The sequence below is a fragment of the Chaetodon trifascialis genome, chromosome 2, assembly GCF_039877785.1.
Source record: "Chaetodon trifascialis isolate fChaTrf1 chromosome 2, fChaTrf1.hap1, whole genome shotgun sequence".
In the NCBI taxonomy this organism is placed as follows: Eukaryota; Metazoa; Chordata; class Actinopteri; order Chaetodontiformes; family Chaetodontidae; genus Chaetodon; species Chaetodon trifascialis.
The window spans coordinates 819,058-836,004 of record NC_092057.1 but is presented as its reverse complement, the minus strand read 5'-3'; the positions used below and the strand labels follow the sequence as shown (position 1 = coordinate 836,004).

Here is a 16,947-nt window from a genome sequence, read left to right as displayed (position 1 = left end):
TACTGGTGCCATCTATTTCAGTGTGACTCATGACTGCAGCCTCTGGCATGACTGCACAAACAGCTACGGTACACTTACAGGACTGACAACAGCGACGATTCTCACGTCTGTCCCTTCAAACAAACGTTTTCAGGTGACGACAGTGGCTGGGATTTACACTTTCCACGGCAGATTTACTGTATCCAGGTGTGTGTGTGTGTGTGTGCGTGCGTGCGTGCGTGCGTGCGTGCGTGCGTGCGTGCGTGCGTGCGTGCGTGCGTGTGTTTATGTATCTGGAGGCCTGGTAGAGTACACGCTGAGTCATCGTTCTTAAAGAAGAGAATTTGCTGACTGAATTAGCTTTGCAGGGGAAACCCCGTTACACCACAGAGTGGCATTTCAGCCGCCTCTCTTTCTTAGACTGTCTGTGTCTCTGGCCTTTCTAGTGCTCTGTCGTATATTTCTATGGCCTAATTCTTTTATCACCCGTACTTCTTTTTCTTTCTCTCCTCTCACTTCGCTGTGATGTTTCAGCTCACTCCACCTCTCACTGGGCCTTCACCCACTCGTTCTCTCTCTCTCTCTCTCTGCTCTTCATCTTCTGTCCATTCCTGGACTGACAGCCCCCCCGTCTCTCTTTCACCATACGATACTTCTCTGTTGACGTGTCCTTCGGCGAGTTCCTATAGCAACCAGACATTTGTGCTGACCCCTGCTTTGCTTTGCGTGACAGAGCTGCAGGCGTTCAGTCGTAGGGCAAAGATTAGCAGAGGAGTCTGCTGTAGGGGTGTGTGCACAGCCACACACACATGCACACACACTCCATATGCATGTGCACTCATATGCATGCATGCATCTGTCTATTTACCACATAGACACAGAGAAACGCATGAAAGTAGACAACTATCAACAAAGCGCGTATTTGTTGAATATTTTTATTTTTTATTAAAAATAACATTCATAACAGTACAGTTGTACAACCAATAATTATAATCTGAAACATGTCTGCAACAATAATTACACTTGAGACCAGGAGGACTTCATATCCTCCTTTTTTTTTCAAATAAGTTAAGAAATAAAGTTTTTTTCTTTTTTTCCCCAGAAATCATGTTCTCAAAGCATTTATACATACAGTGTTGGCTATAACTGGCTCACAGCAATCTCTAAAAGCCAGGTCTTTAAGACTTTCTTTAATGTGGATATTCATAGCACGTTATCTAGGCAGGCATTTGGTTGTTATTCCATTTTGATCTGGCAGTAGTACAAAACGAGCAGGTTATCGATATTTTCCAGTACATTAAGCTACAGTACACGGTCGAGCACTTCTCTAGTCAACGTAGTATGATCAGTGTATGGCTACTCCAGTGTTAGATAGTTAGATTCAGACATTGTAGGATAACAGTAATGTTTGGCATTGAGGCCTGAGCTGCACTCTCCAGTTTCCAGTTTATCGTCCCAGTGTAGAAATCCAGTTCTCCACGTCTCCAGTTTCTTCTTGAGCTCCACATTTAGCCCCCAGTAATGACTTCCTAGTCCCAGTCATTGTCAAGTTCTCCATTTCTGGACCAATCAGTAGTTGAGCTAGAAGTCAAAAGTATTTAAGCAGCCAGTCAATGGCTGCGAGAAGAGACCACCAGTCTAGCTCTGGCATCTGATAAGCTTCCATCGATCCACGTTAATGGGATTTGTGGTTCATACAAATGAAATCCAGTGTTTAGTGTGACAAAAATCCTCCTTTCCAAGGAGTTCATAAGATTGCACTTCTATTACATCCATGAAGCTGGACGCTCTGCGGCAGCTCCGGAGCAGGAAAGGTGACTCTGTCCACAGCTGTCTATGGAAAACAGCAGCAGTGTCCATCACGTCTGCAGATTCCTCAGCATCCGTCCACAGTCCACAGTCCTCACATTGAACAATCCAATGGTTTTCTTGTCCCTCCATTGCTTTGGTGCAGCGTGTCCAACCAAAAGCTTTTGGATAGCTTTACCGTTTCCTGTCAGGGAAAGAGACAGTCATGAGTCATGTTTTATTTGCGTCCTGTGTTACATATACATACCAGCTTATATGATTTTGTCTGCCTCACCTATGATGTCTTCAAAGCCCAAATGGAATGATTTAATGACAAATACTGCACACATCTTTCATTCAACCTCCATGCTTTTCTACAGGCAATAATGGTTTTTAAGCCCCTTTAAAGATTCACAGAAACAAAGCCAAATTCATGCCAGAAATAATATTTCTATGGGGTAAATGTTTGCAAATTTCTTATTCTTGCATTCAGCCTCACAGACTGTGACTGCAGTACGAAACTTATCTATGAGCCCCAGGTGAGTCCAAGACTCATCAGGTAACACTATTTAGTGTAGAGTAACATCCCCTCAGCTGGTCGGGATTCAAAGCATCAAAAATACTTTTGCACAAACACTCATTCTCAGGTTAAAGGACTTTCTCCCCTCTCATTAAGCCCCCCCGCTGCCTCGGATTGGCTCAGGATTAACAGCCCCCCCTCCGTCCCTCAGGCTCAGTCCCTCACCTGCAGCTCTACATGATCATGGCTCTGATGGCTGCTTTGCTGATGCGTTTGCGGTGTTTCCTCCTGCGGCGAGGCGAGGCCGGTCGGAACGGGGCGCGACGGGCAGAGGCCACGTTGGGAGCCACGGTGGAGGGGGCTGAAATAAACCGAGAGACGGCAGAGTGAATGCAAAGGAACCAAACAGAAATCAAGTTAAAATGAAGCGAGTAGGCATGTTTGAGCTGCAGGTGTAGCTTTAAACACAGCTTTGAAATGTGTGCTGAAATCTGATGAATGTGTCTCAGATGAGCAAAAAGACTGCCCTCCCCTCGACAAATCACAGCACTGCAACAACGGCAAAGCAGGAAGACGAATAATGTCATTATGGGATGGATATGCAAACAAAGAGCCTGACTCGGACACTGCATAGAAACAGTCAATACTGGTTTCTTTTTACCACGACAGCAACCTTTCCTTAACCAAGCAGTTTTAGTCGGCTAAACTTGGGAAAACAAGCGTGTCCACAAACTTTTGTGCCAAATCAGAAAAATGCTTATGTTGGCTATTTTGGAAAGCATGGAGTGACAACCCGTCTTGTCGTTCAGGCATGAGGACTCTATCACTGAAAGCTCATAAATAAAGACAGAGACAGGAAAGACAAAGACAAGAAAAACTAGCAGGGAAGCACATAATAACCTAAGAACAAATGAAAAAAGGAACCGAGTAACAGATGAATCACATGAACGCTTTGGTTTTGGTTTCAGCAGCAGTGCAGAGCGCAGGTGGAGAATAAGCACGGGGTGTAGCTGTAACGGCACTCTGAAGGGCAGCTGATAACCTTGAAGCCTGCGTAACAAAGCCTGCGACTGCCTGCAGGTTTAAGTCAAACACGAAGCTGTGGGAAGTCCAGCTCTGACTGCAGAGCATTCAGGGTCGAGGAAGAATAGCAGGACACATGTGGCCATGTTGTTTAGTCATACATGTGCAGGGGCCGGCTTCCTGCCTGGGAACTCTCCCACCGATTCTCTCCTGCATTAAAAGTTCAAATTATGAGACGTGCTCCGTCAATATGCACACGGATACTGGAGGGTAGTATGTCCACCACTCTGCATGATGTGTCCTGCGTTCAGTGCTGCACATACGTTTATGCTTGACTTGCAGGAACAGTAGTGCACTGCCAATGGAAACGAAGTCATCTTCCTTATAATGCTTTTATTTTAAAGGGCCGCTTTTACACATATAGATTGGTTCACTTGTCGTGAGGAGTACTATTCAACCCGTGAAAACAGTTGTGTAATGTCTTCTGTGGCTCTGAAGGGAGCTATCGTAAGTCTGAGAAAATAACCCTGATGATGTCATAGTTATGTCATCGGGTCATCTCTGATTGGCTTTGAGATGTCGCATCTCTAACAGAAAGCTTGTGTTCCAAGCTTGGGACAAGGAGTTTAAAAGATGAGATTTACAAGTCAGGGAGGGACTGATGAAAAATGATGTTGAGTTGCATTATGGGAAATGGACCCAGCGTTTTGGGGGCTTAACCTATGCAGGAACTGAAGCAGCTGATGTAACAAGACATTTGCCACACACACACACACACACACACACACACACACACACACACACACACACACACAGCCGTACCTGTTTTAAATGTGGTCGGTTTTGGTCTCTGGTGAGGATGATGCGGGTGAAGATGAGTCTCTCGATCCAGCTCCCTTTGTACCATCTCCAGAGCTTTCTGTCTCCTCTCCTCCTCTGTTAAATGACCATCCCCACTGGTCAGTTTTGAGTCTTTATCCTTCCCCTGATTGGCCAGCTCTGCCCCAGCCGCGTCCCCGCTATTGGCCGACCCACTTTCCTCCCTCTCGTTCCCTTCTTTTTGACTGGCTGTTTTAGTCTCAGTCTGTCTGTGATTTGTGACCTCTGTGTTTTTTTGGCCGGTCACTGAGTCTTTCTGATAGGTGGTCATAGGAGGGGTGGGGTTCTGCTCTAATTTGGGCAGCTGGGTTGGGCCGGCAGGTGGAGAGGCGCTGTCCGACTGGGGACCATTGAGTCGATATTGTGTCCTCAGCTCTTGGTCCTCCGCTGCTCCGTGGTTGTGCTGCTGGGGATAACTGGGCTGATGATGATACTGGTACTGCTGCTGAAGCTGCCTTTGCTGATGCTCCAACAGCTGTTGCTGCCTCTGCGTGTGATCTGCATGATGCACTTCCCCACCGCTGTTCGCCACATGCGCGCCGCTTTCCTCCCTGCTCCCATCATACCCGCTCCCGTGCCCGACCTGCTGCGTACTTCCCATGATACTATGCTCCGCCCTCGCTTCGGACGGCCAGCCGCTGATCGGCTGGTGCACCCCCGGCTGCACGTGTGAGGGCGTCTGGTGCACCCTGGGCTGCGTCCAGTGCACCAGCTGGGTGTAACTGCCCTGCTGCCACTGCCTCGCCGCCGGCTCACGCTCCTCAGCGTGGTAGTGCTGCTGGTTGTGCTTCAGGTCATCATGGCGATGCAGGTCGGCCTTGGAGGCTTGAGTCTTTGGTGGAGCGGGGTGGACTGGCCGGGGGAGGGCCAGGGGAAGGTGGGAGGATGGGGGAGGCTGCTGTGGAGCAGGTGGGTTGGGATTGCCCTGAATGGAGGAGCGTGTGATGGGCACAGACGAGGAGGAAGAGGAGGATGAGGGAGGTTGGCACCTGCAGCTGACGTGGTCTTCCACAGAGATGATGGCTTTGTCGTAGTGGGCTTTCCTGTTTATGTACTGGATCTTTATCACCTGGAAAAGAGGCAGAAAACAGAAACATTAGCTTTCACTTTACTGAACATACTGAGGCTGTATGTGCAATGAGGCGTGTTCCAACACGCAGCAAATCAGTCTGATTGGCTGAAGGCATTTCCATGAAAGTTGGCGGCTTTGTGCCAAGACTTCATGAAGAAAGAAATGCAGAATTACTTGTCCTCAAAGTCAGATCAACTTGTCTACTCGCGTGAGGAAGAGTCAAAAGGAAAGCAGAGATTTTTGTGCTGCTCAGTCAAAATCTGAAACCAGTATCACGATCGTGCTTCATGATTCATGTTGTCTGATAATGAGGCATATCACCACATGACAACCGTGTGCACAGTTACAGAACACAGCTCATCTGGACAGCAGAACAACACAAATAAATGATGCTTTCAGTGAAAGTAAATACACTGTAGTAAAAGAATAAATATGAAATAATTCATCTAGTAAATGAATTATTATTATATTTAAAATAATGAAGTCCTGTTTTCGCGGCAGCTGTGTGCGCTGTGTACCTGCAGGTATCTGCTGGAGGTGACAGTGGGGACACACTGCAGCAGCCTGGTGTTGCAGCAGCCCGAGCATCGCTGCACTTCCACGCAGGGAGGCCATAACAGGAAGTTGGCGTTGCGGCGGTCCAGCATGGACCTCGTCACCTCCATCACCTCCGTCCGAACTTTGCACGCCGCCTGCTGGGCCGGCTGCGCCTCAACTGGTAAGAGAGGAGAGAGAAGAAAGAAACAAATAAGAGGGGGGGTTTTGGTAGGAATGGCGTGAGAAGTGTTGAGAGACAGATGGCAGAGACGGACAGATGGAAAAAGACACTAAATGCAAACAGGAGGGGACTCAAACATATACAGAAACCTACCAAGACTTCTCGTGTATCGGCCATGGGTGTGGTTTGTGAGAATATCATGCTCGTCTTCTTCTTCTACTGAAAAAAAACAGGGGAGGAGGGGGGTGAGAGACAAGAAACATAAACAGTTAATGTTAATGAAGGCAATTTAATATTTTCCAACTTGAATCTGAAAACCTCGAGCCAGCACTTTTCCAAGCGATGAAAGAAATCTGAAAAGCATGTGAGGCCGTTAGGGCAGTTTTTAGCAAAGCTCATTGTTCAACACACACAGGAAGCCATTTTTTCTCCCGCCGCTAAAACAATTAGGCTATTTCTGCCGCAATTTGTCCTCACGCTGTCAAGAATACTGTTGAGGAGAGATATGAGCCGTTAAATATAGCTCATGTGTGGATCTGCGAGGGTGCGTGTTTGCACTCTCACATATGTCGTCATTTCATACTGTAGCCCCTTGGTCCTAATTATATCCCTGGTGCAGATTGCTTTTGGTCACTGTGTGTGTGTGTGTGTGTGTGTGTGTGTGTGCGTGCGTGCGTGCCTGAGTGTGTGTCTGAGTGTGTGTCTGTGCAGCACTCAAAATGCACAAGGTGTGATTTGGTTGCCTGTTGGCCCTAATTAGCTGCCTGGTGCAGAGAGAGAACAGTTCCTTGTTGTTCTCAGAAGCTGCTTTCTAATTTTGTCTGTACATCTATCTGTGTCTAAATGTTCTGTAAGACTGACTCCTTTCTTCCTCTTCCATGTTTCAGCATGTGACCCACTTCATCCTGTGAAAGCCTGCTGGCCAGTCACAATCGGCGTACTAGCTGTGCTGATCCTGACCTAGCAGCCATTTGCAGTAAATCTTACCTTTTTCAAACTTTTCAAAGTTTCTCTGGTCATATTTTTATTTGGGAAGTGATAAAATCACTTTAATTAGTGCTGGGAGGTAAAAAAAAATAGCAGAAAGGTTCACTCAAATAGGAGAAAGCACGACTTGAAGCCGGAGAAAAAGCAAACGTGAAGCCACGCTAGCTGCTCTGTGACTGTGTACTTATGCTAACATAAGTGCAAACATGTTCAACATTTTAGCTAATGTTTATCATGTTCACCCTCTTAATTTAGCAAGTTAGCATGCTGACATTTGCTAATTAGCACAGGTATTTGAACTTAAACTAAAGTACTGGACAATAGAAAGGTCATCAGGATTCATCCTGTGGGGACCATGAATATCTGAATTTAACAGGCGTTAGATATTTCAGACCGAACCAAAGAGGTGGTCCGACCAGCCGGCTGTGCCAATCTATAAACCTGCTAAAACTCTCAGACTTCAGTAAGAAAAACATACACTTTGAGTCACTTCCTCGTGCCCTGCTTCTGAGCATCCTTCCCTCTGTTGGTTCCTCTCTGTGGTCGCTCTTATGTCACTGTGTTATTTATGCATTATGGAATGATCAAAGGGCCGTCTATTAATATATGTATGTGTGACTGGGCTCCTCAGGAGAACTTTAATGAATTTTTCAATCATCCACTAAGCTGCACGCACATACTTCTGACTGTGTGATTGTGTGCATGCGGGTGGAGGTGTAGAAGGGGGTGGTGGTCTCTTCTGTCACACAAACACTTCATATTTCAGAATCTGGAGAGGAATTCAGGGAGGAGAACAATACAGTGACCTTGTGCTGGAAGTTTTTCTCTCTCTGGCTCAGTTTGGTCAACAGACCCCCAAGGTCACAGCCACTCTCTCTCACTCTGTCTCTGTCTCTGTCTCTTTCTATATCCTCTCTCCCTCTCCTCCCCCCTTTCCTCTCTCTCTCTCTCTCTCTCTCTCTCTCTCTCTCTCTCTCTCTCTCTCTCTCTCCCTCTCTCTCGCTCTCTCTCTCTCTCTCTCTCTCCCTCCCTCTCCCTCTCTCTCTCTCTCTCTCTCTCTCATCGTTCCTGCTGCCGTCTCGGGTAAATATTGCCTTAACGTGCTGTTTGGCATGTGTGCTGATACTCTCTCTTACTGCATTCCTTTCTCTTCAGGCCTCTGCAGACACACCCACACACCGACCTCCTCCATGTCTGTGTTATTAGTGTGTGTGTGTGTGTGTGTGTGTGTGTGTGTGTGTGTGTGTGTGGTGGTCAGTACCTATTGCATTGGTTTCCTGCAGGAGCAGCAGCTTCAGGTCGTCCACAGAGGAGATGGGAGAGTTCCTCACCAGGTCGACCAGCGACGGAGGGAGTGGATCACCCTGTGGAGACAGATTGACAGCTGTTACCCACCTGACAGACAGCTGTTATTGGAAGGTAAATAAAGTTTTTACACTGAACAAAACGGCATCTTTGTCCATTTAGTGGTTGACCCCTTTAAATCTGTATTTCTACAACAAATGTGACAGAATATTAAAATATATTAGCAAGGCCTCAGCGGCCAGATGCAGCGTTCCTATTGAAGGTAGAGGACACACAGTAACAGTATCCACTGAAGTTATGGGACATTCAGGTGGTCGACATCAATTCATAAAATCACCTTTTCACTGATACATGCTAAGGCAGTCACTGAGCATAAGGCCTATTGGTCTCAATATATCAGAAATATAAATGCACTATAATTAGTTTTTGTCTCCATGAGGCTAAACATCTCATTTAGGGAGGAACTGCAGGTTCAGTCTGGGACTCGAGTCTCGTGCCGGACTGATCCTTCGTGTGCTGGACCCCTGAACAATGACGCTGTCATCGTTCCACACAGATATCAGGAGTGACCTTGTTGTAGGGGAAAGAGTGGATTTATGGGGGAAAACACAGAAAACACGTGTTTCCTGTTTTGTTTTGATAATTAACATTGTCAACACATTCTGTTAATTATTTCATAATGAAGCCAAAAAGTTAGTCAGATTAAACAGAAGTGGAAGTTTGAATCCATCAGGTTCAACGAATCAAAGAGACGTGAGACACAGAGAGAAGCCGGGCTGATGTAAAATATCTCATCCCGCCATCTCCAGTTAACACGCTCCAGTTTCACTTCCTCCTGCAGAGGAAACGATGGTTGTGATTGGTGTTTGTTGCTGCTGTTGTCACTCTCTCCCTGTCTGTTTACCCACAAACACCCGCCGTAACACAGGAAGTTAGCCTCGCCCTCTCTCTCAGTGCAACTTCAGTTCAACATCAAGAACATCAAGAACGGATCAAAATCTTGGGTCCAGTTCCAGATTTGGTCGTAGAAAGAAACATATTGTGATTTATGCAAATGTATGTGTTCATAGAAGACAAAAGTTAACTATGAAATCTGTTATTACTCAACAAAGTTATGCAAGAAATGTAGTTATCACTCCTGAAAAGAAGAGGAATGTGATATTTAATGAAGTCTGCAGGAGTTCGTTCTGGATTCAGTGTGGCTGGTTTTAAGAACAGGCTCGAGTGGTTTCTTTGTGGAGATCAAAGGCAGACTGCTCACTGTTCTGTGTCACATCTTGCTTTGGTTGGCTGTAAGTTGATTCTATCTCAGAGCAGTTGGAAGCTCATTTGATGCAGTCACAAGCCAGAAAGATGCCAAAACAAATTAAGGAGACTGAAGAATGTGAGAGGAAAATATTTTGGTTGACTCTCCGAGATGCCAGGAGAGAAAAGTAAAGAGGTTTTTCTTCTCGCTGCAGTCGTGATGCAGAATTTATGCCTGTGGATATAACATGTTTACAGTGTCGTACAAGTAAACATCTGGCGCCTCTAATGATGGAGGGAGGCAGGGCTCGCTCCCTGAAGATGGGATGAAGCCAGAGTTCATCTCGTCAGAGGACTCGTACGTTTAAATGCAGCATCGTGTCCTTACAGCGGTTATTCGTCAGAGCTCGTCCTTTCCTGAACCTAATGTTCACACGCTGCAGATGCTCCCATCGGTTTTCATGGAAAAACATCACAGATATTAGGAAATGCTGCACTCATGATGATCATCATCATGACGTAGTTTCCCTTTAAAATCATCAGGAGCAGCAACAGCCTGAGCTTTCTGCATTTCATTCTTGATCAGCCCTCTTCAACACAAATTCAATAAAGTTAACTCGATCCAAACATTAATGCTGCCAACTTTTACCCAACGTCCTCTCCTCTAATGTTCACACCGCGCTTCCCCTGCAGGCACTCAGCCGCGCTCTGATAAGACAGCACGTAGTTACTGTTTATCCAGAGTGGCTTGTCCTGCAGGTTCACCTCACTTGAACTCTACGTAGCCACATCTTAAAACTAACATTAGTATTTGAGAGGTGAAATCAAGATGCAGCTTTGTTATTGTTGCACAGCGCTGACATGACGGAGATGAGGGCGAGATGAAGAGGCCGGTGTGGAGGCGCTCGTTCTCCGGTTTGAACGATGAACTGCATGTTTAACGTATTAATCTGAGGAAGGTCAGTCAGCACAAAGGTCTGCTGCTATGGTTCATGTCTTCAGTGGAGCAGAAGCTTGGACGCTCAGGTCACATGCTTCATGTACGCCATGACTTATGAGCCAAGTCTGTTTCCATTTAGTTTTTATCGTACACTTCTCCACGTCAGCTAAGCGTGAAGACTTTTTTTGGCGACATGTTCAATCAACACTGGTAGTGTCCTGTCAAGCAGGAGGCACATGCAGTCTGGAGGTATCACATTTCCTTTGTTCGTATTTAGGGATGTTTTCCTCTGGATGATGACCAGGAGGTCCTTTCAGATCCAACATGATCGCTCGACTCATCATTTCATGTCCTCCTCTCAGTTCATTTTTCACCTCCCTCTCCCACTTGTTCCCTCTCTGTCTGTCTGCTTTGTGGGCGGCGGTGGCTCAGGACACCTGGATGACTTTCACGAGCCATTGGCCGACCTAGTTAAGCAAACACACACACACACACACACACACACACACACACACACACACACACACACACTCGCCGCCTCTTTTCCAGTTGACGTACAGATGCTAAACCACTTAACTGTCCGCCCAATTTGTCCTGAGAGCCTCACACACACACACACACACACACACACACACACACACACACACACACACACACACACACACACACACACACTCGCCTCAAACTCTCACACAAGCACACACACTTTTCACTCTGTAACAGGCTATCATTACAGTCAGTGTTAATCACTGACTCACATATACATACATGCACAAACACACACGTGGAAATTAGAGAGTGGAACACACACACAGGAAATAGTTTCTCACATGAGCAAACAACAAACCGCTGGTTAAAAAAAGGCCCGAATTGGACAACAAGCTAATAATAGTGGTTTGAGCAGAGGAGGTAAATTACCCAGAATGGACCTGACACCGAGTTCCTTATTTGCTATCCGACACACACACGCACGCACGCACGCACGCATGCACGCACGCACGCACGCACGCATACACACAATAATAGGCTGATCTTTTCGTCTGTAGGCTCCATGAAGCCTCTGCTGCTCCACGCTGTGATGGAAAGTTTATATCTTACACCGTGTGAGTATGTGTGTTGCCAAGCTCGTGGGTCGAGAGGACTGTTTGGAAGGATGTCATGATCTACAAGCAGGTCACACGCACGCACGCACGCCCGCACACACACACCCTCATGCAAAAACACACACTGCATGGGGCTTTGGAGGAAGCCTGGAAGGCAAAGAGATTGTATGGAATGTTTGAGGAGAAAGGTGAAGTGTAATGGAATGTAATTACAGGGCCAGCTGAGCGCACACACACACACACACACACACACACACACACACACACACACACACACACACACACAGTCATACATATACAAACATGCCATCAAAAAGAGTAGCAGACTCGAAAAAGTAAACACACACAAAGACATTTAATCCAAGTGAGTGATGAGTGACTCATAATCAGACCGCGCTGTTGCAACACACACACCTTTTATCAGAAATACAGTGTGGCAGACGGCCAACATATGATGGAGGAGCAGAGCTCGGTGGGCACTCACACACACACACACACACACACACACACACACACACACACACACACACACACACACACACACACACACGGCTGAGGAGATGAGAGTACAGATGATGGATGGAAAGACGACAGAGCAGAGGACAGAAAAGAGGAGACAGGAAGAAGATAACCGCAGAGGAGGAGGAAGAGGAGCAAGGCCGTGAGTCTGTCTGCCTGGTCTGCCTGCACGGTGTCCCACAAGACCACCCGAAGGCTCCAGAAACCGCAGGGGGCTCTTCTACAGGTTTATGACAGCAATGTGAATCGCCTCGATACTCAAAGACGCATGTCCACGACACAGCAGCTGAAAGAACTGGTTCACTTTGACACAAAACAACAAAAACTCCAAACGTTCCCGAACTTCATCTTATGAATTGTGATGATTAGCCAAAATACTAAAATCTACACTCAAATTAACCAATTAATCAACAAATCCGCTGATGAACTGATAATGAAAGTAATCATTATGCACAGCCCCAGAACATAAACAGTGAGGAAGATTTAGCTGCTTTTCAGCTTCTTCTTCCAGGACTGAAGTCCAGTTCTCCTGTTCAAACTTTCAAATTGATTCAATACCAAAAAGGGCCAAAAAGCTGAATTAACACCAACTATTTTTAGTGTCTAGTTAGCATTTCAGGCTCGCTGATACTGAAGGAAAGCCCTCCAGCTGCTGGGAGTCTGAATGAAAGCAAGACGAGATGCTGGAGGGCTTTTATTGTGAAGGAGCTGCAGGGAAACTCACAGAAGTGTTTGCATTAGCCTGGAGTCCCCGCTTAATTAAAGCTGCTCTAAATTTATTGCATATTTGCAATGTTTTCTGTGCTTCTTCCAGCAGAATATTATTATGGTCTCTTGTTACAGCAAGTTGAAAATGCATCCAGAATTATGTTAATGTCAGCAGTGATGTTGTTTAGTGTTTTTGATGTGCAGCAGCAGACACGGTGAAAAGCACACGCTTAAACAAGCTATAACTAACTAAAAAAAGTCCTTTTACCATGTATTATATTCTTATTTCTGTTATTTCAAAGTGTTTGCTGGACCCTCTGTCTGTTTTCCCTCTAACACTGCACCACACAGGGCTTACAAACAAATACTCTTATGCACCACTGCGCTTTTCTCTGACACACATGCACGCACAGAGGCACAACCCCCCTGCTGCGCACACACAAAAACACAAGCACATATGCCCACTAACACATGTGCAGCTGCACCCAGATGTGCGCACACGCACAAATACACACACTACTACACAGCACAAAGCACCCGCGAAATCCCTGGCAGATTAGTTGTTGTTCTTATGTAAAATGGATCAAGCCGGGCAGCAGCGAATCATCCGAGCTCGCCCGCAGAGACAATAGTCAGACAGCAACCTGTTCAAAAGCCACCCATCAGCTGTGTGTGTGTGTGTGTGTGTGTGTGTGTGTGTGTGTGTGTGTGTGTGTGTGTGTGTGTGTGTGTGTCATTGTGAGTGTGTGTTGACAGCAGATGATGAAAGAGTTGAGGTCTGACCTGGTGTGTGAGTGCTTTTGTGTGTTTGTATCTGACTCCAATTCTGTTTAAATGGATTTAAAATTGAAGCATAGCAACTGTCAGTATGGGCCTGCATCTGTGTGTGTGTGTGTGTGTGTGTGTGTGTGTGTGTGTGTGTGTGTGTAAACACATTGTATAAGCAGTGAGGTTTGACTGGATTTCTAATAGACGCAACATCTGCACAGTAAACAGAAAACGATCTTTGCCTCGTAAACTATGATGATGGTCTCTGGATGTATTTATCACGTCAGCCTTGGTGGAGCTGCAGTGACTCTGCTGAATAATCTGTGTGTGACATTGTGTGCGTGCGCGCGTGCGCGACTGTGCACACTGAAGTCTTTTCCACAGACAGATGTGGCACAACTAAGACGTCAAAGATGTCTCCATTTTTTCCATCACTGGACTGAGCGCTGTGTCAAGAGGAGGATTAGTGTCACAGGGTCTCAGTTGGACTCGATGCTGTCCCACATGACAGGTCACATGACAGGTCACATGACAGGTCACATGACAGGTCAGCGCTGGTTTAAATATGAAAATATTATGTCAGAGGTCCATAACATGTCAGTACTGCTGTAAGCTGCAGTCTCACTCATCGTGCACATGAAGCAAAGCGTGCTAATAGTTTCCATGATTATCCTGCAGATTCCAGGATCACAGGTTTAACTCCAGCAGCCAATTTCCAACCAGTGACCAAAGTGCCCTCGTGCAGAGCACTCAGCTTCTGCCTGCTGCAGCTCAATGGGAACCACAGAGCGTTTGCAGCATCGCATTTGTGCTGTGTGAACTGTAATTATCTGAATGTCAAGGAGTTCCTCTCCAATCATCGCTTCCAGCAGCTGCAGGCTGCGCTGCCTTTGAGGACGAGGTGCTGTGAGATTCCTGCAAAAGTGGTGAGACACACAAGTACAACAGAGCTACAAACTCTCAAATGAAGCAAAGAAAGACCCTAAAGGGACAGAAGAGTGGACACAGAGTCGTAGGATGGGTTCGATCAGGCAGGACAGATAGGATGCTGCAGAAAGAGACTGTCCTCACTGACAGGATCAGCCAAATGTTCAGAGGTTCAGAGGACAAAGTCGCAGAAGCAGAGGCAGCCTGATGGTGTACCATCTCGCAAAGCACAGGAGAGGATGGACGCATGCACACAATCATGGATCACATCCCATCTCTGTCCAGCAGTCCACATTGGTGGCTTTGAACCATGATGCAGTAAGTGAAGACAGCAAGTTATCACTGCTTGGTTTGACAGAGGTCCTCTGACAGCTCAGAGAGAAACGTGATCAAACTTGTGAGACACTTTGCCACCTTTAGTCAGAAGTCTCGACTCTTTATTTCCTCTGGTCACCTGAAAGTTTCTGGTTGCTGGCTCCCACCTCACGAAACAGGTGTCTGAATAAGCGGTGGAGGTGGCGGTGAAAACAGCAGCTGCTGCTGGGCCGCCGGCCAAGGCCCTGCCTCAGCCTCAGCCTCACCCTCAGCCTCACCGTCACCCTCACCGTCACCCTCACCGTCACCCTCAGCCTCAGCCTCACCCTCAGCCTCACCCTCACCCTCACCCTCACCCTCACCCTCAGCCTCACCCTCAGCCTCAGCCTCACCCTCACCCTCAGCCTCAGCCTCAGCCTCACCCTCAGCCTCAGCCTCACCGTCAGCCTCAGCCTCAGCCTCAGCCCCCCCAACAGTCAAAGTCTTCCCTGCAACACTTCAGGAGAATCACGAAACATGAGAAGGAACCACAGAGAGAAGCAGATGCCTCCAATGACACAAGCTGCAGAGTCACAGAGGGAAAACTAGAAGTACGTACACACAGCGCGCTGTGTTTCTTGGCCCTGCAGTCAAACTGTTACGCTCCACTCTTTGCCGAATGGCCTCAGGGGATGATGTATGGCAAGCGCTCCTTTTAGCAAAGGGGAGCGATCACGTCGTCCCATGACTGTCACCGTCTATGTGACATATCACAGTCAGAACATGAACTCATAACCTTTATCCCTGTTGGAAATCAACTCTTCACAGCTTCCTCTGTGCTCCTCGTTACAGCCAGATCAGTGAAGAGATCCAGGGAGACAAAAATACTCCATCCAGAGTATTAAGGTGGTCACTTAATGGTCCAAAATCCTAAACTCTTCAATCTCTCTTTGTCAGTGTGGCTGCAAATCAATGAATAAATACTAACTACTAAGACTAATCAGTGTACCATAAGGCCATAAAAGAGAGCATAGAAATGTTAGACTTGGTGTTTGCTTGCCTTATCATGATTACCACATTTTAATGAACTACTGCATCAGCCACTGAGTCCAACCATGCCTTTGTAATCCAGACTAATGTTGACCGGCTTACCTCAGCGCTTCCCAGCCGCACGCTGGCCGCTGAGAGCGCAGCCAGCAGCAGCAGCAGGACCCAGGACCTCATGTTGCCGCCCAGCCTGAGGAGCCGCAAGCGACCGGCTGGGCATTTAGCACCTCGGCGTCCAATCCCCCGGCTGCACCGGTGTCGAGTGCTGGCCGCTTGTGCAAGACACGCACTGCTAAATATCCCCAAATGTGTCAGTGCTTATAAGCGCCGCTTGTCCAAGTGTTTGCTCAGGGTGACTCACACGCAGGCTAGACGCCTGGCTCTGTCCACACCGCTGTTTAGAAAACTCACAAAAGGAGACGTCAAGGGTACTGTGGGACAGGTGCGTAATGCAGGGTGTTCCGGTGCACGGAGGCTGCCGCCACACGATTCCTATTCTGAGTGTGGAGTGTCAGAGAAAGCTCCAGGAAGCCCCGCTACGATCCCGAGATGTCTCCAAATGCGTGATTATTGAAAAGTATTCTACAAAATGCACCAACGTGCTCGATGCGTCCACTTTCCGGCTCCAGTTAAAACAATCAAATTGCGAGCTGCCGTTCCAGAATCGCAGTTAAACGCAACAACAATTCAGCACTGTCCTCCTGAGTGGATCCCCGCATCTCCAAAGGTCCGTGCGTAAAAGTTGGATCACCTTGGAATGGCGCGTCCGTGCGTAATTCTCTGGACGCTCCGCTGCAAAAGTCAGATTACTCTCCTTCCAGCGCGATTCCCTCGACTGTAAATAGCCTGGCTGTCGTGTGTAAGCGCCTCTCGTAGCTCTCTCGGTCTCACTCGGCTCTGCTCGGCTCTGCTTCCTCTCTCTGCACCGCTGGATCAGGTTGTTCTCGCCCCTCGCGCGTCTCCTCTCTGACTGCCTCTTGAGCGGCGAGCAGCTTTTCCACACAGAAACAGGGCCTCCTCCTGAAGTTTTAGGCATCAAGTCAGACAGAGACGAGAAGGATCATACCGGAAACTGGATGATTTGGCTTTCAAAATAAGAGAATGGAGGGAATTGGCATGAAATGT

The 16,947-nt window shown here is 47.3% G+C and overlaps 2 protein-coding genes across 4 annotated transcripts in view; both read right to left on the bottom strand.

The window, feature by feature from the left end:
• Window positions 1–539: 539 nt before the first annotated feature.
• Window positions 540–16,947, bottom strand: part of LOC139339980 (voltage-dependent calcium channel gamma-2 subunit-like) — a 366,973-nt gene continuing 350,565 nt past the window's right edge. Inside the window, exon 5 of the transcript XR_011602931.1 lies at window positions 540–550. The gene's annotated coding sequence lies outside the window, so the exon portion shown is untranslated. The remainder of the gene's footprint in view (window positions 551–16,947) is intronic.
• pdgfba (platelet-derived growth factor beta polypeptide a) lies at window positions 927–16,823 on the bottom strand. Of its 3 annotated transcripts, none has more exons than XM_070988909.1 (7): window positions 15,928–16,823; window positions 8,228–8,330; window positions 6,133–6,198; window positions 5,780–5,976; window positions 4,133–5,258; window positions 2,513–2,648; window positions 927–1,972 (listed from the first exon to the last, which is right to left on the bottom strand). In XM_070988909.1, exons 1-6 carry the CDS (start codon window positions 15,997–15,999, stop codon window positions 2,521–2,523), a joined length of 1,692 nt encoding a protein of 563 aa, XP_070845010.1. In that variant the 5' UTR covers window positions 16,000–16,823; the 3' UTR covers window positions 927–1,972; window positions 2,513–2,520. The 3 variants fall into 3 exon arrangements, with proteins under 3 accessions (XP_070845010.1, XP_070845026.1, XP_070845018.1); XM_070988925.1 differs by having other exon boundaries at window positions 6,133–6,195; XM_070988917.1 differs by lacking the exon at window positions 927–1,972 and having other exon boundaries at window positions 2,451–2,648; window positions 15,928–16,123.

Coding starts and splice junctions, on each gene's coding strand:
- pdgfba (XM_070988909.1), bottom strand. CDS start 15,999: ATGAGGTCCTGGGTCCTGCTGCTGCTGCTGGCTGCGCTCTCAGCGGCC. Junction 8,331..15,927: donor TGCGGCTGGGAAGCGCTGAG/GTAAGCCGGTCA, acceptor CTGTCTCCACAG/GGTGATCCACTCCCTCCGTC. Junction 5,259..5,779: donor CCTCCAGCAGATACCTGCAG/GTACACAGCGCA, acceptor CCTCTTTTCCAG/GTGATAAAGATCCAGTACAT.